Raw genomic sequence first — 21,521 nt, 5'->3', positions numbered from 1 at the left:
ATGTGAGAGTTGGACTATAAAGAAAGCTGAGCACTGAAGAACTGATGCTTTTGAACTATGGTGCTGAATACTCTGGCGAGTCCATCGGACTGCAAGGAGATCCAACCAGTCAATCCTAAAGGAAATCAGTCCAGAATATTCCATTGGAAGGACTGATGCTGAAGCTGAAACTCCAACTCTTTGGCCACCTGACACGAAGAACTGACTCACTGAAAAGAAAGCCTGATGCTGGGAAAGATCAAAGGCGGGCAGAGAAGGTGACGACAGAGGATGAGACAGCTGCATGGCATCACTGACTAGATGGACATGAGTTTGAGTTAGCTCCGGGTGCTGGTGATGGACAGGGAAGCCTGGCACGCTGCAGTCCACGGGGTCACAAAGAGTCAGACATGACTGAGCAACTGAACTAAACTGATTTTTTGGCCGTGCTGCACAGCATGCAAGATCTTAGTTCCCTGACCAGGGATCGAACCTGTGCTCCTGCAGTAGTCTGGTGTCTTAACCACTGGACTATTAGGGAAGTCCACAGACCTATTTAATCTTAACCAAAAGCCCTATGGTGAAACCTGAGGCTTTAGACAGTGATAAATGGTAAGATTTAAAGGGTTTACAATCTCAAAATGTTTCTTACAGGCCTAAAAATCCTATTGGATTTACTCCCTAGAACAAAGAAGGGCCTGAGGCAAGTTGTTCTCTGTACCAGTGTTCTGAAAAGATAAAAGAGCAGAAGATAACAACCTGCAGAATTTCCACTGTCTTGAGAGGCATTCTGGAGTTTGGGATGAGTAATTCACACATCATGGTCAACAAGAGTCCGAAATGCAGTACTTGGATGCAATTTCAAAAACGACAGAATGATCTCTGTTCGTTTCCAAGGCAAAACATTCAATACCACAGTAATCCAAGTCTATGCCCCAACAAGTAACACTGAAGAAGCTGAAGTTGAACGGTTCTCTGAAGACCTACAAGACCTTTTAGAACTAACACCCCAAAAAGATGTTCTTTTCATTATAGGGGACTGGAATGCAAAAGTAGGAAGTCAAGAAACACCTGGAGTAACAGGCAAATTTGGCCTTGGAGTACAGAATGAAGCAGGGCAAAGGCTAATAGAGTTCTGCCAAGAGAATGCACTGGTCATAGCAAATACCCTCTTCCAACAACACAAGAGAAGACTCTACACATGGACATCACCAGATGGTCAACACCGAAATCAGACTAATTATATTCTTTGCAGACAAAGATAGAGAAGGTCTATACAGTCAACAAAAACAAGACCAGGAGCTGACTGTGGCTCAGATCATGACTCCTTACAGGCAAATTCAGATTGAAATGGAAGAAAGTGGGGAAAACCACTAGACCATTCAGGTATGACCTAAATCAAATCCCTGATGATTATATAGTGGAAGTGAGAAATAGATTTAAGGGCCTAGATCTGATAGAGTGCCTGATGAACTATGAACAGAGGTTCGTGACATTGTACAGGAGACAGGGATCAAGACCATCCCCATGGAAAAGAAATGCAAAAAAGCAAAATTGCTGTCTGGGGAGGCCTTACAAATACCTGTGAAAAGAAGAGAACCGAAAAGCAAAGGAGAAAAGCAAAGATATAAGCATCTGAATGCAGAGTTCCAAAGAATAGCAAGGAGAGATAAGAAAGCCTTCCTCAGTGATCAATGCAAAGAAATAGAGGAAAACAATAGAATGAGAAAGACTAGAGATCTCTTTAAGAAAATTAGAGGGAACCAAATGTACCAAGGGAACATTTCATGCAAAGATGGCCACAATAAAGGACAGAAACGGTATGGACCTAACAGAAGCAAAAGATATTAAGAAGAGGTGGCAAGAATACACAGAAGAACTGTACAAAAAAGATCTTTATGACCAAGATGATCACGATGGTGTGATCACTCCCTAGAGCCAGACATCCTGGAATGTGAAGTCAGGTGGGCCTTAGAAAGCATCACTACGAACAAAGCTAGTGGAGATGATGGAATTTCAGTGGAGCTATTTCAAATCCTGAAAGATGATGCTGTGAAAGTGCTGCACTCAATATGCCAGCAAATTTGGAAAACTCAGCAGTGGCCACAGGACTGGAAAAGGTCAGTTTTCATTCCAATCCCAAAGGCAATGCCAAAGAATGCTCAAACTACTGCACAATTGCATTCATCTCACACGCTGGTAAAGTAATGCTCAAAATTCTCCAAGCCAGGCTTCAGCAATATGTGAACCGTGAACTTCCAGATGTTCAAGCCGGTTTTAGAAAAGGCAGAGGAACCAGAGATCAAATTGCCAACATCCACTGGATCATCGAAAAAGCAAGAGAGCTCCAGAAAAACATCTATTTCTGCTTTATTGACTATGCCAAAGCCTTTGACTCTATGGATCACAATAAACTGGAAAATTCTGAAAGAGATGGGAATATCAGACCACATGACCTGCCTCTTGAGAAATCTGTATGCAGGTCAGGAAGCAACAGTTAGAACTGGACATGGAACAACAGACTGGTTCCAAATAGGAAAAGGAGTACATCAAGGCTGTATATTGTCACCCTGTTTATTTAACTTCTATGCAGAGTACATCATGAGACACGCTGGGCTGGAAGAAGCACAAGCTGGAATCAAGATTGCCGGGAGAAATATTAATAACCTCAGATATGCAGATGACACCACCCTTATGGCAGAAAGTGAAGAGAAACTAAAAAGCCTCTGGATGAATGTGAAAGTAGAGAGTGAAAAAGTTGGCTTAAAGCTCAACATTCAGAAAACAAAGATCATGGCATCTGGTCCCATCACTTCATGAGAGATAGATGGGGAAACAGTGGAAACAGTGTCAGACTTTATTTTGGGGGGCTCAAAAATCACAGCAGATGGTGACTGCAGCCATGAAATTAAAAGATGCTTAGTCCTTGGAAGGAAAGTTATGACCAACCTAGATAGCATAGTGAAAAGCAGAGACATTACTTTGCCAACAAAGGTCGGTCTAGTCAAGGCTATGGTTTTTCTAGTGGTCATGTATGGATATGAGAGTTGGACTGTGAAGGAAGCTGAACGCCAAAGAATTGATGCTTTTGAACTGTGGTGTTGGAGAAGACTCTTGAGAGTCCCTTGGACTGCAAGGAGATCCAACCAGGCCATTCTGAAGGAGATCAGCCCTGGGATTTCTTTGGAAAGAACTGTGCTGAAGCTGAAACTCCAGTACTTTGGCCACCTCATGCAAAGAGTTGACTCACTGGAAAAGACTCTGATGCTGGGAGGGATTGGGGGCAGGAGGAGAAGGGGGCGACAGAGGATGAGATGGGCGGATGGCATCATTGACTCGATGGACGTGAGTCTGAATGAACTCTGGGAGTTGGTGATGGACAGGGAGGCCTGGCGTGCTGCAATTCATGGGGCAGCAAAGAGTCGGACACGACTGAGCAACTAAACTGAACTGAACTGAATTCACAGAGCTACAGGGTTGAAAGCCCTCTGAATGAAGATAGCATGGTACACATCTATAATGCTAAAATCTTTGTTTTGCAAGTCTTCAAATTTTGGCTTAGCATATACCAAGCTAATAGTAAAACATGTATATTCAGAAGAGATTGATGTTTGTGAATATGTGAAGAAAGCTTTCCCGTAAGCAAGATTAGCCAAAACAAACTAAAAGAAAAATCTCATTTGCTACTGATAACATAGGTTATATTAAAACTCAGCTTATTGATAATACTTAAAAAGTTCAATCTTTTCAGCAAAAAAATTAACCTTACAAAACCTGAATATATCACAACAGTTAGGAGAAAAAAGAACTTACTATGACTAAACCCATTTAACCTCTCTGTTATATGGAATAACAGCACATATATCTTCCATATATAAATGGGAGAATCAAATGTGCTCTGTCTCAAAAGACCTCTGTGAGGTTTAAAAAAAAACCACTTGTAAACATAATTACAGAGTGAAAAAAGTGTTTTTAAGGAGGAACACTAATTCAAAAGTGAGATACATTCTCTGATTAAACCTCAAAAAAATGTTTTCATTACACACAGGAACTCTATGTAAAAAACAAATCCTTTTGAACTTTTCAAGTTAACTTTTTTTTCTTTTAAGAAAGTTTTTTTTTAAATTGTCATTAACTAGCTTTAATATTGGAGAAGGCAATGGCACCCCACTCCAGTACTCTTGCCTGGAAAATCCCACAGACAGAGGAGCCTGGTAGGCTGTAGTCCATGGGGTCGCTAAGAGTCGGACACAACTGAGCGACTTTACTTTCACTTTTCACTTTCATGCATTGGAGAGGGAAATGGCAACCTACTCCAGTGTTCTTGCCTGGAGAATCCCAGGGACGGGGGAGCCTGGTGGGCAGCCGTCTATGGGGTCGCACAGAGTCGGACACAACTGAGGTGACTTAGCAGCAGCAGCTTTAATATACTTAAATATTAAAATAATAGCCCATTTATACTCTGGTGAGAACAGAGAGAGACAGTCTTTTTGGAGCCAGACATAACATAAATCCTCAGACCTGCATTTACTGAGATACATGATTTGGGGCAAGTTAATTTACATAGCTAGCCCTCAGCTTTACTATCTATAATCTGGGATTAAAAATAAACCTGCAGTTATAAAGACCAAATGAGAATTTAGCTGTAGCATTTGGTACTTGGTAAGTCTCAATAAACATAATCCATCTCAATGCTCAGATGCTCAGTAATGTTTGACTCTTTGCGATCCCATGGACTGTAGTCCACCAGACTCCTCTGTCCATGGGATTCTCCAGGCAAGAATACTGGAGTGGGTTGCCATTTCCCCCTCCAGGGGATCTTCCGAACCCAGAGATGGAACCCGCGTCTCTTGCGTCTCCTGCATAGTCAGGCAAATTCTTTACAACTGCACCACTTGGGAAGCCCCAATCCATCTACACCTCCAGACAAAAACAAAAAAAGATTTTTATTAACACTCTTTCCAGATAGCAAATTTCCTTACATGTCATGGCCTCACCTTTAATACTCCTCTATCTTTTTTGGAGGTAATATCCTCTCCCTGTTCAGCAACAGCTGCTGCAGGGCTTTCTCCATTGTTCTTGGCAGCTTCATCAGTAGTCATTGTTTTTTAAAAGTAGAAAACCTGCTGAGAAGAAACAAATTTTAGCTAGGAGAAGTATCACTTCATTATGTATCTTAAAATGCCCCTAGAAACACAGCTTTACCTGACCCAAGATTTACATAGGGCCAATAAGGTTTAACACCAAAAAGGAAAATAAAAACGTTTGCTATGAGCATGTACTGATGTCATGAGGCATGTAAATAAAACATCATCCAAATCTTCAATTTCCCATCTAGCTCTGGTCCCAAATTAGAGAGCAGCACAAGTCAGGCTTGGCAGTGATTATATTCCTTAGTATGATTACACATTGAGAAGTCGTCCTTTCAGAACTTGAAAATGTCCTTTTCCTACAACCATATTCTTGACAGAGAATTAAGAACTTATCAGGTGATCTGATAAAAGAAACAGCAATCTATCACAGTGGAAAATAGGACAAGGCTTTGGAAAATGATAGACCCCAGTCTGAGCCTCAGCTCCCACCATATGTTTGATATTTGCCAACCTACTTAAGATCACTGAGCCTCAGTTCCACGTCCATAGTTCATAGTTACTATGAGGCATTAAGGAGATAACAAATGTTAAGGGATGAGCACAAAGTCATAACTTAAAAATGTAAACATTTATCATGATGATTATTGGTTCTTTTATAGAGCCACATTTTTCATTTCCTGCTCAAGTTTTCCTACAGAATGATGTTCTTCTCTACCATGGCACTCAACGCCTTCCTCAACATGACCCTAACCTATGTTTCAGGTCGAGCCTCCACTACTTTCTTTACTTTCTCACATGTGGCTCACGCTCTAGCCAAACCAGACCAGGCTTCTCCTGCAACAAGTCCTGTGCTTTCCCATCTCCATACTTTGGGCATTCTTTTTCTTTCCCATTCTTCCCTTCATTGTACCTTCCCTCAAATGCTACCTTCATTGTACCAACTTTAACCCTCTATTTTGCAGTTGTCTGCCCTTTACTTTCTTAGCTCTTCCATTGATTTGTTTTCTGTAATATATTCATAAGAAGACACATGCATTGGATTGAAGAGATCTTTTTAAAATTTTTTATTAATATGTATATTTTACTGAAGTATAGTTGACTTAACAGTGTTTCAGGTACACAACAAGGTGATTCAGTTATACATATACACATATATTATTTTTGAAATTATTTTCCATTATAGGTTATTACTAGACACTGACTGTTATGACCAACCTAGACAGCATATTAAAAAGCAGAGACATTACTTTGCCAACAAAGGTCTGTCTGGCCAAGGCTATGGTCATATTTTTCTAGTGGTCATGTATGGATATGAGAGGTGGACTGTGAAGAAAGCTGAGCACCAGAGAATTGATGCTTTTGAACTGTGGTGTTGGAGAAGACTCTTGAGAGTCCCTTGGACTGCAAGGAGATCCAACCAGTCCATTCTGAAGGAGATCAGCCCTGGGTGTTCTTTGGAAGGAATGATGCTAAAGCTGAAACTCCAGTACTTTGGCCACCTGATGTGAAGAGTTGACTCATTGGAAAAGACTCTGATGCTGGAAGGCATTGGGGGCAGGAGGAAAAGGGGACAACAGAGGATGAGATGGGCGGATGGCATCACGGACTCGATGGACGTGAGTCTGAGTGAACTCCGGGAGTTGGTGATGGGACAGGGAGGCCTGGCGTGCTGCAATTCATGGGGTCGGAAAGAGTCGGACACGACTGAGCGACTGAACTGACAATATAGTTCCCTGTGCTACACAGTAAACCTTTGTTGTTGTTGCATATCTATTTTTTTAATTAGAAATCTAGCATTCTATTCATACTAAGTCAAACAAGTAGAATCAAAATGTCATAAAATTTATAGTTAGGCAAAAATTCTAAGTTTTCTGAAATATATTTACTATACATATTGTTTTTACATATATGTATACAAACTTTTCTACTAGTTGATAAAGGCTTGAGAAAGAACATCAAAAAACAAAAAAGAAGAGATGGAAAAACTGGAAAACAAACTAAATGAAATGGGAGCAATGAATATGAAATAGAAAAAGTGGGACAAACAAGATAAAAGTAAAAGATCATCATGTAGTTCAGTTGTTTTCAAACATGGCTGCTCATTAGAAACATATCTGGAGCTCTGAAGAAAAAAAGCAATACCTGGGCATTTTTATTTTTCAAAAATTCCAATAATTCTGATACGCATCTGGATTTTAAAAAGTGATTACAGGTTTTTCTATTAAATGGTAGTTTTGGTGATATAGAGTTCTATTGTTTTTCTGTTGACCAGTCATAATACAATGGTATTAAGTAAGAGTTGCACAATCACAATAGTAAAAGATGTTTATCAGTTTTCACAATCAAAACAAACAAACAAAAAGAACAGTTTTCACACTCAATAGCCAGACCAAAAATAGAAGATTATTACAACTGCAAGCCATAATGGAAACATGACTAACCTGGCACTATAAAATAATTATACAATCTGGGGGGGTGGTCAAGCAGAGTGAAGTGGTTAAGTAGAATTGCATACATGCACATGTTCTCATCTGCCCAGCCAATCTATGTCTGGTGCATTTAATCCATTTACATTTAAGGTAATTATCAATATGTAAGATCCATTACCATTTGCTTAACAGTTTTGGGTTTATTTTCTGCAGGTCTCTTCCTTCTCTTGTGTTTCCCGCCTAGAAAAGTTCCTTTAGCATTTGTTGTAAAGCTGGTTTGGTGGTGCTAAATTCTCTTAACTTTTGATTGTCTGGAAAGCTTTTGATTTCTCCATCAAATCTGAAGGAGAGTCTTGTTGGGTAGAGTATTCTTGGTTGTAGGTTCTTCTTCTTTCATCACTTTAAAGTGCAATTCCCTTCTGGCTTGCAGAGTTTCTGGTGAAAAATCAGCTGATAGCCTGATGGGAGTTCCCCTATATGTCATTTTTCCCTTGTTGCTTTTAATATTTTATGTCTTTAATTTTTGTCAGTTTGATTACTATGTCTTGGTGTGTTCCTCCTTGGATTTATATCCTGCCTGGGACTCTCCACTTCCTGGACTGCTATTTCCTTCCCCATGTTAAGGAGTTTTCAGCTATCATCTCTTCACATATTTTCTCAAGTCTTCTCTTTCTCTTCTCCTTCTGGGACCCCTATAAAGTGAATGTTGGTGCATTTAATGTTGTCCCAGAGATCTCTTAGGCTGTCTTCAATTCTTTTCATTCTTTTTCCTATATTCTGTTCTGCGGCAGTGATTCCACCATTCTGTCTTCCAGGTCATTTATCCTTTCTTCTGCTTTAGGTATTCTGCTATTGATTCCTTCTAGTGTATTTATTTTTTTGTCTGTTCTTTAGTTCTTCTCAGTTCAGTTGCTCTTTTGTGTTCACCTCTTTGTGACCCCATGGACTGTAGCATGTCAGGCTTTCCTGTCCATCACCAACTCCTGGAGCTTATTCAAACTCATGTTCATGGAGTCAGTGATGCCATTCAACCATCTCATCCTCTGTCATCCCTTCTCCTCCTGCCTTCAATCTTTCCCAGCATCAGGGTCTTTTCCAGTGAGTCAGTTCTTCATATCATGTGGCCAAACTATTGGAGCTTCAGCATCAGTCCTTCCAATGAATATTCAGGACTGATTTCCTTTAGGATTGACTGGTTTGATTTCCCTGCAGTCCAAGAGACTCTCAAGAGTCTTCTCCAACACCACAGTTCAAAAGTATCAAGTCTTCAGCACTCAGCTTTCTTTATGGTCCAATTCTCACATCCATACATGACTACTGGAAAAACCATAGCTTTGACTAGACGGGCCTTTGTCAGTGAAGTAATGTCTCTATTTTTTAATATGTTGTCTAGGTTGGTCATAGTTTTTCTAACTTGGGGCAAGCATCTTTTAATTTCATGACTGGAGTTACCATCTGCAGTGATTTTGGAGCCCCCCAAAATAAAGTCTGTCAGTTTCCATTGTTTTCCCACCTATTTGCCACGAAGTGATGGGACTCGATGCCATGACCTTCATTTTTTGGATGCTGAGTTTTAAGCTAGCTTTTTCTCTCTCCTCTTTCACCTTTACCAAGAGGCTCTTTAGTTCTTCTTCACTTTCTGCCATAAGAGTGGTATCATCTGCATATCTGAGGTTATTGATATTTCTCCCAGCAATCTTGATTCCAGCTTATGCTTCACCCAGACCAGCATTTTCCATGACATACTGCCATGATCTTCATTTTCTGAATGTTGAGCTTTAAGCCAACTTTTTCACTCTCCTCTTTCACTTTCATCAAGAGGCTTTTGAGTTCCTCTTCACTTTCTGCCATAAGGGTGGTGTCATCTGCATATCTGAGGTTATTGATATTTCTCCCGGCAATCTTGATTCCAGCTTGTGCTTCTTCCAGCCCAGCGTGTCTCATGATGTACTCTGCATAGAAGTTAAATAAGCAGGGTGACAACATACAGCCTTGACGTACTCCTTTTCCTATTTGGAACCAGTCTGTTGTTCCATGTCCAGTTCTAACTGTTGCTTCCCTGACCTGCATACAGATTTCTCAAGAGGCAGATCAGGTAGTCTGGTATTCCCATCTCTTTCAGAATTTTCCACAGTTTATTGTGATCCACACAGTCAAAGGCTTTGGCATAGTCAATAAAGCAGAAATAGATGTTTTTCTGGAACTCTCTTGCTTTTTCGATGATCCAGTGGATGTTGGCAATTTGATCTCTGGTTCCTCTGCCTTTTCTAAAACCAGCTTGAACATCAGGGAAGTTCACGGTTCACATATTGCTGAAGCCTGACTTGGAGAATTTTGAGCATTACTTTACTAGCATGTGAGATGAGTGCAATTGTGTGGTAGTCTGAGCATTCTTTGGCATTGCCTTTCTTTGGGATTGGAATGAAAACTGACCTTTTCCAGTCCTGTGGCCACTGCTGAGTTTTCCAAATTTGCTGGCATATTGAGTGCAGCACTTTCACAGCATCATCTTTCAGGATTTGAAAGAGCTCAACTGGAATTCCATCACCTCCACTAGCTTTGTTCGTAGTGACGCTTTCTAAGGCCCACTTGACTTCACATTCCAGGATGTCTGGCTCTAGGTCAGTGATCACACCATTGTGATTATCTGGGTCGTGTAGATCTTTTTTGTACAGTTCTTCTGTGTATTCTTGCCATCTCTTCTTAATATCTTCTGCTTCTCTTAGGTCCATACCATTTCTGTCCTTTATCGAGTCCCATCACTTCATGGGAAATGGATGGGGAAACAGTAGAAACAGTGTCAGACTTTATTTTGGGGGGGCTCAAAAATCACAGCAGATGGTGACTGCAGCCATGAAATTAAAAGATGCTTACTCCTTGGAAGGAAAGTTATGACCAACCTAGATAGCATAATGAAAAGCAGAGACATTACTTTGCCAACAAAGGTCGGTCTAGTCAAGGCTATGGTTTTTCTAGTGGTCATGTATGGATGTGAGAGTTGGACTGTGAAGGAAGCTGAGCGCCGAAGAATTGATGCTTTTGAGCTGTGGTGTTGGAGAAGACTCTTGACAGTCCCTTGGACTGCAAGGAGATCCAACCAGTCCATTCTGAAGGAGATCAGCCCTGGGATTTCTTTGGAAGGAATGATGCTAAAGCTGAAACTCCAGTACTTTGGCCACCTGATGTGAAGAGTTGACTCATTGGAAAAGACTCTGATGCTGGGAGGGATTGGGGGCAGGAGGAGAAGGGGACGACAGAGGATGAGATGGTTGGATGGCATCACCGACTCAATGGATGTGAGTCTGGGTGAACTCCGGGAGTTGGTGATGGACAGGGAGGCCTGGCATGCTGCAATTCATGGGGTCGCAGAGTCGGACACGACTGAGCGACTGAACTGAACTGACTCTGCAAATAAGCAGGGTGACAATATACAGCCTTGACGTACTCCTTTCCCAATTTGGAACCAGTCTGTTGTTCCATGTCCAGTTCTAAGTATTGCTTCTTGACCTGCATACAGATTTCTCAAGAGGCAGGTCAGGTGGTCTGGTATTCCTATCTCTTTAAGGATTTTCCACAGTTTGTTGTGATCCACACAGTCAAAGGCTTTGGCATAGTCAATAAAGCAGAAATAGATGTTTTTCTGGAACTCTCTTGCTTTTTCGATGATCCAATGGATGTTGGCAATTTGATCTCTGGTTCCTCTGCCTTTTCTAAATCCAGCTTGAACATCTGGAAGTTCTCGGTTCACATACTGTTGAAGCCTGGCTTGGAGAATTTTGAGCATTACTTTGCTAGTGTGTGAGCCAAGTACAATTGTGCAGCAGTTTGAAAATTCTTTGGCATTGTCTTTCTTTGGGATTGGAATAAAAACTGACCCTTTCCAGTCCTGTGGCCACTGCTGAGTTTTCCAAATTTGCTGGCATATTGAGTACAGCACTTTCACAGCATCATCTTTTAGGATTTCAAGTAGCTCAGCTGGAATTCTATCACCACTACTAGCTTAGTTCTAGGTCTTTGATAAAACATTTCTTCATCTTCTCCATTTTCTTCCCAAGATTCTGGATTATCTTCACTATCACTACTCTGAATTCTTTTCTGGAAGTTTGCCATCTCCACTTCATTTAGTTGTTTTTCTGGGGTTTTATCTAGTCCCTTCATCTGGGACATAACTTTCTGCTTTTTCATTCTAATGAACCTTCTGTAATGTGCTTTTTGTTTTAGCTGCTGTGGGACTGTGGTTCTTCTTGCTTCTTCTGTCTGACCTCTGATGGAGGAGGCTAAGAAGCTTGTGTAAGCTTCCTGATGGGAGGGATTGGTGGTGGGAAAAACTAAGTCTTGCTCTGATGAGCAGGGCCTTACTCAGTAAAGCTTTAATCCAACTATCTGCTGATGAGTGGGGTTGCACTCCCTCCCTGGCAGTTGTTTGGCCTGAGACAAATCAGCCCTGGGCTCTATAGTACAGTTAACAGGGACCTTCAAAAGGGCTTACACCAAGGGGGACATTGCCCCCGTCCCTGTCGTGAGCCCCTGCCAACCCACGCCTGCACAGGACACCCTCCAACACCAGTTGGTAGTTTTGGTTCAGCCTCCTGTGGGGCCACTTGCTCCTTTCTTCTAGACCTTGGTGTGCACAAGATTTTGTTTGTGCCCTCCAAGACTGGAGTCTCTGTTTCCCCCAGTCCTGTGGAGGTCTTGTGATCCAATACTGCTGGCCTTCAGGGTCAGATTCCCTGGGGATCCCCAGTCCCTTTGTTGGATCCCCAGCTCACCCACCCGGCAGGTATGGGATTTGATTTTATCATGATTGCACCCGTCCTACCATCACGCTGCAGCTTCTTCTTTGTCTTTGGACACGGGATATCTTTTTTTGGTCAGTTGCATCGTCCTCCTATAAATGGTTGTTGAACAGCTAGTTGGGATTTTGGTGTTCTTGCAGATGAGCACACATCCTTCTAGTCTGCCATCTTGAACCAGAAGGCCCAGATTTAAGAGATCCCTAAGAGCAGGGTCATGGTTTGTCCTTATTTAGATTCTCCAGAACACCTCTACCTTTTAGACTGATAAGACAGAAAGGGCAAGGAATTTGGAGCTTCTTACAAGCTGTGTGATGTTGTTTACTTTTAATTTCTCCAAGCCTTTTATCTCTACCTGTGTAATCAGAGTAACAGTAACATCTCCTTTCACAGAGTGACTTTCTGAATTAAATGGTATAATGTATATGTTAAAAGTATACTAGCTCTTATTATCATCAGTCATCTAAAATGACAGACACCTTTTCATGCAAGGCAAATACTGAAAAGCTAATCAACAGACAAAACAAAAAAACATCTCACTGCCTGCTGTCATGACGAATTCCCTAACAGCTCTAGTGGCTGAGCAGGAAAAGTCAAGACTTAGTAACTTCCACAGTTATTCGGTATTAAGCTAATAAAGGACGTTAAGGCTCCCTAAGTCACTGTGGGATCCTCTTGCCTACACAGTCAAAAAGAACTGTTTTATACTTGTGACAAATGTCTTATTGATAAAACTGATGATTAAACAACTAAATGTATCTTAACTCACTTCCAGTTGACCTAAACTTACTTCAATGTCAACAAAGACACAAATCAAACTTTGCTGTACTCAAAAATCTTCAAAGACAACACCAAAAACCAGGGGCTAAGCCCCTTTGCTTTATTTACTAGTACAGTTTATACCCGACACCAAAGATCCAAATGCTTGGCTCAGGGTAAGGGAAAGGTCAGAACAAAGTGTTCTCAAACAAACAACAAAAACTAAGTACCTAGTTGTTGTATGTGATGCTGGGCAAGACAGGAAAATTAGATGAACAAGATTTGTACCCAAATTCTAGTAACCTACCACTCACAAAACACTTCTCTCATGCATAGAAATTTGCAGAAAGTGCTTCAAAAACAGGGAGAAAAGATCTTTTAAATATTTTGGAGGTCGGGCTTTACAGATACATTGACATCCATCAGTAAACCCCTAGGGAAACCACATCAAGTTAAACAAGTTAAAACCATCAAGTGAGAGGTTATTAGGGAACAGGACAGTCAGAGGGTCTCAAAGCATGACCCTACAGACTACTTATACTTAAAAAAAGGAAAAGGGCTTTCCAGTGGAGTGGTCTGATCACACAAGTAACCTACATCGTGACCACACTCTGCACCTTCTTGAACACAGGCTGGTGTACCACTGTGCCTCCTGCTGTGGTGTAACAGGGAGTACACAAGTGGTTCCTACCAAAAACGTTCCACCTGAAACTAAGCAAGAAGAAAAGACAAAATTAGGGTGTGGAACATTCTACAAGACAACTGGCTTAGACTCCTCAAAATGTTAATGTTATAAAAGAAAAAACATTTAAAGAAAGGAAAGGGGCCTGCTCTGGGTTTAGAAAGACTAAAGAGACACAACCACCAAATGCAATGTGTGATCCTTGGCTAGATACCGGATTAGGAGGAACAAAAATTTACAGAAGCAAATTTTGAGGAGAATTAGGAAAATTTGGAAAAACAGACTATACATTACCTTACCATTATTGTATAATGTTAGCTTTCTAGAGTGTGATATAGTATTGTGGTTCTGTATAGAATAATCTCCTCATTCTTAGCGGAGACATACTGAAGCATTTAGGGATGAGGTGCCATGATGTGTGCCTCTTACTTTCAAATTATTGACAGCCTGTGTGAGCACAAACAGCTAAAAACAAAGCATTCAGAAAGCACGAATGCAACACATCCAAAGGCAAGGCCTTTCTTCTGAATGTTCGTCATTTGGTGATCAGCTAAACTTTCAGATGAAAACTCTGTGATTCAAAAAAACATTTTCTTTTGGTTCTAACCCTCCCCTTTAGAAACAGTGGCTTGCTCAAATTCAAATAAATAGGGAACTTGTATACATTGATTTGCAAGCTTTACAAATCTCATTTGATAAAAGAATTTGCTCTTCAGTTTTGGTTCTAACACTTGAAGGGATACAAATAACCTTCGTGATCTGAAAATGATTTTGACCAGTATGGAGTCCACGTGAAAAGAAGTAGCACAAATACTTAAAACACAAAGATAAAAACCAAACTAAAGCTTTGTTGAACTTTCAAAGGCAGATGAATCTGGAAGAATAAATAAATAAACTGAACTTTCTAAGTACTTACCCTTAATTCCAGTTATGCCATCTGATACAGATTTTTGAATCAGACAAAACAAACAAAAACTTCTCTGATCCAGTGTTACATGAAAAAAAGGCTGTAAGAACAGATACTTCCTAAAAACCAATTGGACACACTGAGAAAGTTTCACTTTTTTTATAAGAGAGCTGTGTCTTTGTTCCCTACCCTACATTTATTCTGGATTTAAAATCACTCTGTAGCTATGGATATTAATCTATGATAAAGCTTACTGTTCTGAACTGTCCAAAGGGGGAAATTGTTGCCCAGTGCCTCAGAAAGAGAACACACAGTTCGTTCTGTTATGGATAAGCATGCATTCTCCAAAGTGCTGGTCAGCAAACACCTGAGACAGCACAGAAAAATGAGACTATGCTGAGCATTTCATCAACACTGCACTGAAAACTTCAATTTACCTAACTATATTGTCATATTCCCCCAAGTGAGAAATCATTCTAAAGGTTTATCCACTAAATTAACCTTGCATATTACATAATCTACTCATTGTTCTCTTTGTTAAAATATATGTATCTTGTATCAAAGATTATCCTACTGTCTAGCAAGAGTTTTCAGAAAGAAGGCAGAAAAGAATAGAGAAACTGGCTACTTTGGTAGGAGCACAGAAAATTACATTTTTAAGTACCACATATGTCTGAGCCATAAAGGTTTTTAGTCTCCTACAACTAAAGCACAAAAGGAAGAAAACACAAGGAAGGGCTTAAGACTGAATGCAGTGTAAGTGCATCCTAATTTTGAGAATATTCATGAAAGGATGAACTGGAAAGCCCTCATTTACTTTCAATCCCAGGCCAGTAATTCTCAAGTCCAGTCACAGAGGAGTGTCAGGAGGAGTTATCTATCTATAGACAATACATACATATAAAAGACAGGATATACATGCACGCACAGGAAGCAACACCAAATGTATAGACTATACGTCTATATGAAATCGCACACTGTATCTAGTCACCTATGTCCCTCCAGTTATTCAGTTCTTTACACTGGGGTGGGGAATGCAGAGATGACAAAAAACACTCTAAGACATGTTCATACATTTACTTTTCCTCCTTTAAAAAAGAAACCTCCAAGAACATATGCAAACAACCAATAAGTACATGAAAAGATGTTCAGCATCATTATTCATAAAGGAAATGCAAATCAAAATCACAATAAGATAGCACTTCACACTCATCAGGATGGTTATTATCAAAAAAGGGAAAGTGTTGGTGAAGATGTAGAGAAATCGGAACCCTCATGCACTGCTGGTAGTAATGTAAAATGGTGCAGCTTCTGTGGAAAGGTTTGGTGGTTCCTCTTAAACGTAGAATTACCATAGGACTCAGCCATTCCACTCCTGGGTGTGTACCCAAAAGAAGTAAAACCAGAGACTCAAACAGGTATAGCAGCATGATGCACAAAAGCCAAAAGTTTAGAAAAAAATCCAAGTGTCCATAAACAAAATATGGTTATGTGTGCAGTATGAATTATATATGTGAAAATGAATATTATCTGGCCATTAAAAGGAATGAAATGCTGATACACACTACAACATGGAGGAACCTGAAAATGTTATGCTAAGTAAAATAAGACACAAAAGGACAAATATTGTATAATTTTACATATATGAAGTATATAGAATAGGCAAGTTTACAGAGACAGAAAATAGAATAAAGATTACCAGGGGCTGGGAGAGCAGAGAATAGAGAGTAGTGGTTTAATGGATATAGAGTGTCTTTTGGGGGAGATATACAGGTTCTGAAAGAGAGTGGTGGTGATAACTGCTCAGCAACGTGAAGTACGTAACCACTGCACTCTCCTTAGTCCTCTGACCTTCCCCTTAATTGAGGACACCTTCTGCATTTCCAGTGCAATCCCACAGTTCTGAGTCGTGCCTCCAGAAGCGTTCTGCATCAATTCTGGAGGGAGAGACCAAAGATTCCGGGATGTCCAATCATAAAGATGGGAGAGGAAAGAGAATCCTAAATTGAACTACCGCTTGATAGCTACAAATTGCTTCCTCCTTTATTGTCTCTCTCAGATGCATACAATGCTTTGGTAAATTCACTTTTCCCAGTAATTATTGAAGAAAGCAAAGTTAATAGACCAAATTTATAGTTACTCCTGTCACTAACCATTTACTTGGATAAATTACTGTTCTTAAATGAGTAGGAGGCAAAGAGTTAAATTAGTATTAAAACAAAACAAAACAAAAAATCTAGAAAACACGAGAACATCCAAATGGCAAATGTTGAAAGACAGGACCAAGGTCAACTTTCTCCCTCTGAAATGGCACTGGAGAGACAGAAAAACTTATAAAGCTCTGAGCTTGAAAACAAGAAAAAATGTATCCCTGAACTAGAATGCAGAAGAGATCAGTCCCAAGGAGAGAACAAAGAACAAACTGCCTTCTAAACACCAACTATAACAGCTCTTCCCAAGGGAACCTGGACACCCTCCCAAAGAGCAGAGAAATTAAGCAGAGCCCCGCCTGGGGACAGCAGATGCAGTGTTCCATCAATTAGGACAGGCAGGCTTCCCTCCTTCCCGAGTGCACAAGGTGGCTCCCATTTTCTTCTATAAAGAGGTAAAAATTTTCTTTATTCCAGAGGTTCAGCTATACCACTAGGATATATATAGCATTTGTCTTCTTTCCTTCATCCGTGCAAGGGCCTTAACATCCTAGTCCTTAAATACTGAAAACAAGTCTCTGGAGATCTCAGGGAAGTTCCTACTATTTCTTTTCCTTCAATGTCTGTCCTCTGCTTCCAGAAGTATTATTAGACAGACTTGGGTATATCCTTGGTTATATCCTGGTTATATCCTTCAGGTCTCCTAAACATGTTTCTGGGATAAACATCAGAAGTACTCAAGAAGCTTTAAAAAGTCACTGATGCCTGTGGACCCACTTTCAGAGAGTCTGGATGGAACTGGCCTGTGATCAGGATATCCGTGTTTTTAGAAAGCATCTCAGATGATTCTAGTGTGCACACAGGGTTGAGAAACATTGGTCTTTTCTCTCAGATTCCATCTTTGTCCTTTTGCTCTATATCCTAAAAGATATCTTTTGATGAAATTTCTAGATCACCTTTTGTTTGTCAGCCATGTCCACTGTTGTCACTTAATTTGTACAAAGAATTTTTAAAAATAATGTTTATTTCTGTATACTCTTATTATCTGATTTCTCATTTTTTCTTAGCATGTCCTTACTTTATGGATGCAATTACCTCCCAAATGTTTTTGAAGATTCTTAGAATAAAATGGGACACCTCCCATGGATACGTATGTGGCTAAAAAGTTTTTAAGGAAAAAAAATGCGGATTTTATGTATTCCCTAGTATCTCCCGACTTCGCTGGTGGTGCAGATGGTAAAGCATCTGCCTACAATGGGGGAGACCCAGGTTCAATCCCTGGGTCAGGGAAGATCCCCTGGAGAAGGAAATAGCAACCTACTCCAGTACTCTGGAAAATTCCATGGACGGAGGAGCCTGGTAGTTTACAGTCCATGGGGTCGCTAAGAGTCGGACACGACTGAGTGACTTCATTTTCTAGTATCTCCCAAAGGCACTAGGCAGTGGTGAAGATTGAGCACTTAAACAGAAAGGAGAGAAAGGCAGCATACGTGAATGTAAAGTAGAAGGGTATGTATAAGATGCAAGAGTGACAGGTGAGAATTTTGATACTCACATTATGCTTACAAAGGGAAACAGTAAAATGCTTTGGTTGAAAGGGAACTGAAGAGTGAAGCCTTAAGAATAAGAAATAACTAGACAAGCTTAAATACACAGGGGAAAAAGTCACAGGGAAACAAAAAAGTAATGATTTGAGAGTATGAACACAAGCATAGATTTTCCCTGGTGGCTCAGAAGGTAGTGTCTGCCTACAATGCGGGAGACCTGGGTTCAATCCCTAGGTCAGGAAGATCTCCTGGAGAAGGAAACGGCAACCCACTCCAGTATTCTTGCCTGCAAAATCCCATCGACGGAGGAGCCTGGAAGGCTACAGACCATGGGGTCACAAACAGTTGGACACGACTGAGTGACTTCACTTTCTTTAACTTACAGCTAAATTAATATGGCTAAATAAAAGTAAGGTTTTCCTCAAGAGGAATGTTTAAATGAAAATTGACATTCATACCATAAGAATATTATTCAGTCTTTAAAAAGGATGAGATAAATCTAAAGAGAATACTGAGCTAAGAGTCTAAACATCAAAAACATCAAAACAAATGAACTGAGAAAGGATTTTGTAGGTCCATCCATTAAAAAAGAACACCACTGTAATAAATGAAATGTGTTGTTAGAATGCACAGTGCCCAATGATTTGGTTCTCTGGGCTGTAAACAAAACCAAAGTCACTCGATGATGTCAAAAGGGACAATATATGTGGTACAGACAATGTGGTATATCACAATTACTTGCAGTAACCAACTATGGTTCCCAGTATAGATTTGGTGTATACAATCATTTTAGAGCACTGGATTACAATTATGTAAATATTACATGCCAAAATGTCTTTTTCATCATTGTTCTTTCCTAGAGTTAAGACAACTAAACTCTAAAAATATTCGTAGGAAACAGGTGAGGTCTTAGCTATTCTAGATAAAGTGTAAGTCACTCTGTCATGTCCGACTCTTTGCAACCACATGGATGATACAGTCCGTGGAATTCTCCAGGCCAGAATACTGACGTGGGTAGCCTTTCCCTTCTCCAGGGGATCTTCCCAACCCAGGGATTGAACCCAGGTCTCCTGCACTGCAGGCAGATTCTTTACCAGCTGAGCCACAAGGAAGCCCTTATTCTAGATATGCAATCTTCTAACAATGACATGAAAGTTGGAACACTGTCCAACATGTACTATGAAGTGAATGGGAAGCTGCAGAAGAATTAGTATGATCCTATTTTTAGGAAGAAAATGGTGTACATTTACTAATATATACAAGAAATGTATATTTAACCACTGTTAAGACAGTGTTACCTCTGGAAAATGAGATTTAGGAGGGTAAAAAGGAATTTTCATTTGTAAAATTTTTTATCATTTAAATATTAACGCTAAGTATATATTTCTTTCATGATTTTTAAGACAAGTTTTTTTTTAAAAAAGATGAAATGATGAAAATACTTCATTGCACTCATTAGGATTTTTTATTCTTTCTGTTCAATTTAATTCAAACATGGTGGAGTGCCTCCTATGTAGAGGAAGCAAACTCTGGTTGAGTGAGGGGTGCTTGTAAGAGATCCAGAAGGCAGTCGGGAGATGAAGCCTGCACTCAGGAGAGCTCTGGGTGACAGTATACATTTGGGAGTTATCAGATTCTACAAGGTAATTAAGATACAAGTATAGGGGCGCCCTAATTGATAGTCCAGTGGCTAAGACTCAGTGCTCCCAATGCAGGGGGGCCTGGGATTGATCTCATCAGGGAACTAGATCCCATAAGTCGCAGCTGAAGATCTTGCGTGTCTCAGTAAAGATCAGAGACGCAACTAAGACCCTGGTCACAGCCAAACAAATAAAAATAAATATTAAAAAAAAAAAAAGATAAAAGTACAGTTGCAATTGCTTCTAGGAAAGTGAAATTGGCTTTCAAACTTTAATGTCCCAACCTCACTTCTGATTACTATGCCCTGTGGCAGTACAGATGAAATAATTTCCATAGAACTTACACGCTGCTAAGGGTAAACACAGGAGTGAGCCTCTATTCATGTTTTGATAGAAAAATTAAATTTCCACCTGTGCCACAGAGGTATATTAACTTGAGTTGACTCATTAGGATCAGTTTGATTCCAAGTCTGCTGATGATTTCTAAGAACAGGACAACAAGGTAACATATGGCAGAAGGGCTGTAAACATCACACAGGCAGAGTGTGTCCTATTCATTTTTGAACCCCCACCACCTAGTGTAAATGGACATACAAGAGGCACTTGATGAACACAAATGAACTGTAACATTCAAAAGCAATCAATGTAAAGATAATAAAATAGTAGACAGTGTAAGGCATCAGCACTGAAATTTAATTATCAGTTGACTATATTCCTTTTCTAGATCTACTCTGAAAAATCTAACCTGGAGAATGACACCATACCTAAGAGAGGACCTTCCAAGCTGACAAGTTAACCTCCTAAGTGAAACCTGCCAGCTAGATAAAGATTTGTCTATCTTCCCAAGTAAACACCCTCTTTGGAATGACTCATATATTCCATGTTTCCAGAACAAATTTCTAATTATAGGGCATGTATACGGTAGAGTACTGCCCTGTGCCTGAATTTAACCTCAAACCTGTTGTAACTAAGCTACAGGATCTTTGGTTCTTGCTCAGTTTTCCATTTCTCCATCTGTAAATTTTGGGGGCGGGGGTGGAGGGGATGGCGTTAGACTAGAGTGATAAATCTAAGGTTTATTCCAACTCCTAATTTTTAAAAAAATTTATTTTTGGTTGCACTGAGCATTCAATCCTGCACACAGGCGTTCTCTAGTTGGAGCAAGGGGTGTCTGTGGTGGCTTCTCTGGCTGCGGAGCACAGGCTCTAGGGCACCTGGGCTCAGGAGTTGCAGCACACGGGCTTAGCTGCTCCAGGGTGTGTGGGATCGTCCCGGACCAGGGACAAACAAACGTCCCCTGCCTTGGCAGGCGGATTCCTATCCAGTAAGCCACCAAGGAAGTTCCAACTCTAACGTTTTATATCTAGGATTACTTTTTAATGAATAAGTGCATGTTTTACCTTATAGGAAAATGACATTTGATATGTGGAATGGAAAACAATTTCTAAGGAATGGAAAAAGTTATTCTGGTATCATAGAGTTCACTTTCTACTGCAACCTTCTGGTAAAACTTTATTAATTCTGAGGGTTATCCTCTTAGAT

General features: G+C 40.2%; 1 protein-coding gene across 4 annotated transcripts in view; it reads right to left on the bottom strand.

Annotated features, from left to right (window-relative positions):
• Positions 1-21,521, bottom strand: part of FKBP5 (FKBP prolyl isomerase 5) — a 116,555-nt gene that overhangs the window by 60,796 nt on the left and 34,238 nt on the right. For 2 of the 4 annotated variants that reach the window (XM_025271122.3, XM_044930858.2), the window contains one exon: positions 4,977-5,105. In XM_025271122.3, the coding sequence (XP_025126907.1) occupies positions 4,977-5,081 (105 nt within the window). In that variant the 5' untranslated portion in view covers positions 5,082-5,105. The remainder of the gene's footprint in view (positions 1-4,976; positions 5,106-21,521) is intronic. The other 2 variants (XM_025271115.3, XM_044930861.2) reach the window with 1 other exon arrangement.

This window comes from Bubalus bubalis, chromosome 2 (assembly GCF_019923935.1).
Source record: "Bubalus bubalis isolate 160015118507 breed Murrah chromosome 2, NDDB_SH_1, whole genome shotgun sequence".
Lineage (NCBI taxonomy): Eukaryota > Metazoa > Chordata > Mammalia > Artiodactyla > Bovidae > Bubalus > Bubalus bubalis.
Note: the sequence above shows the minus strand (reverse complement) of the source record. Positions and strands in the feature narration are given on the sequence as shown.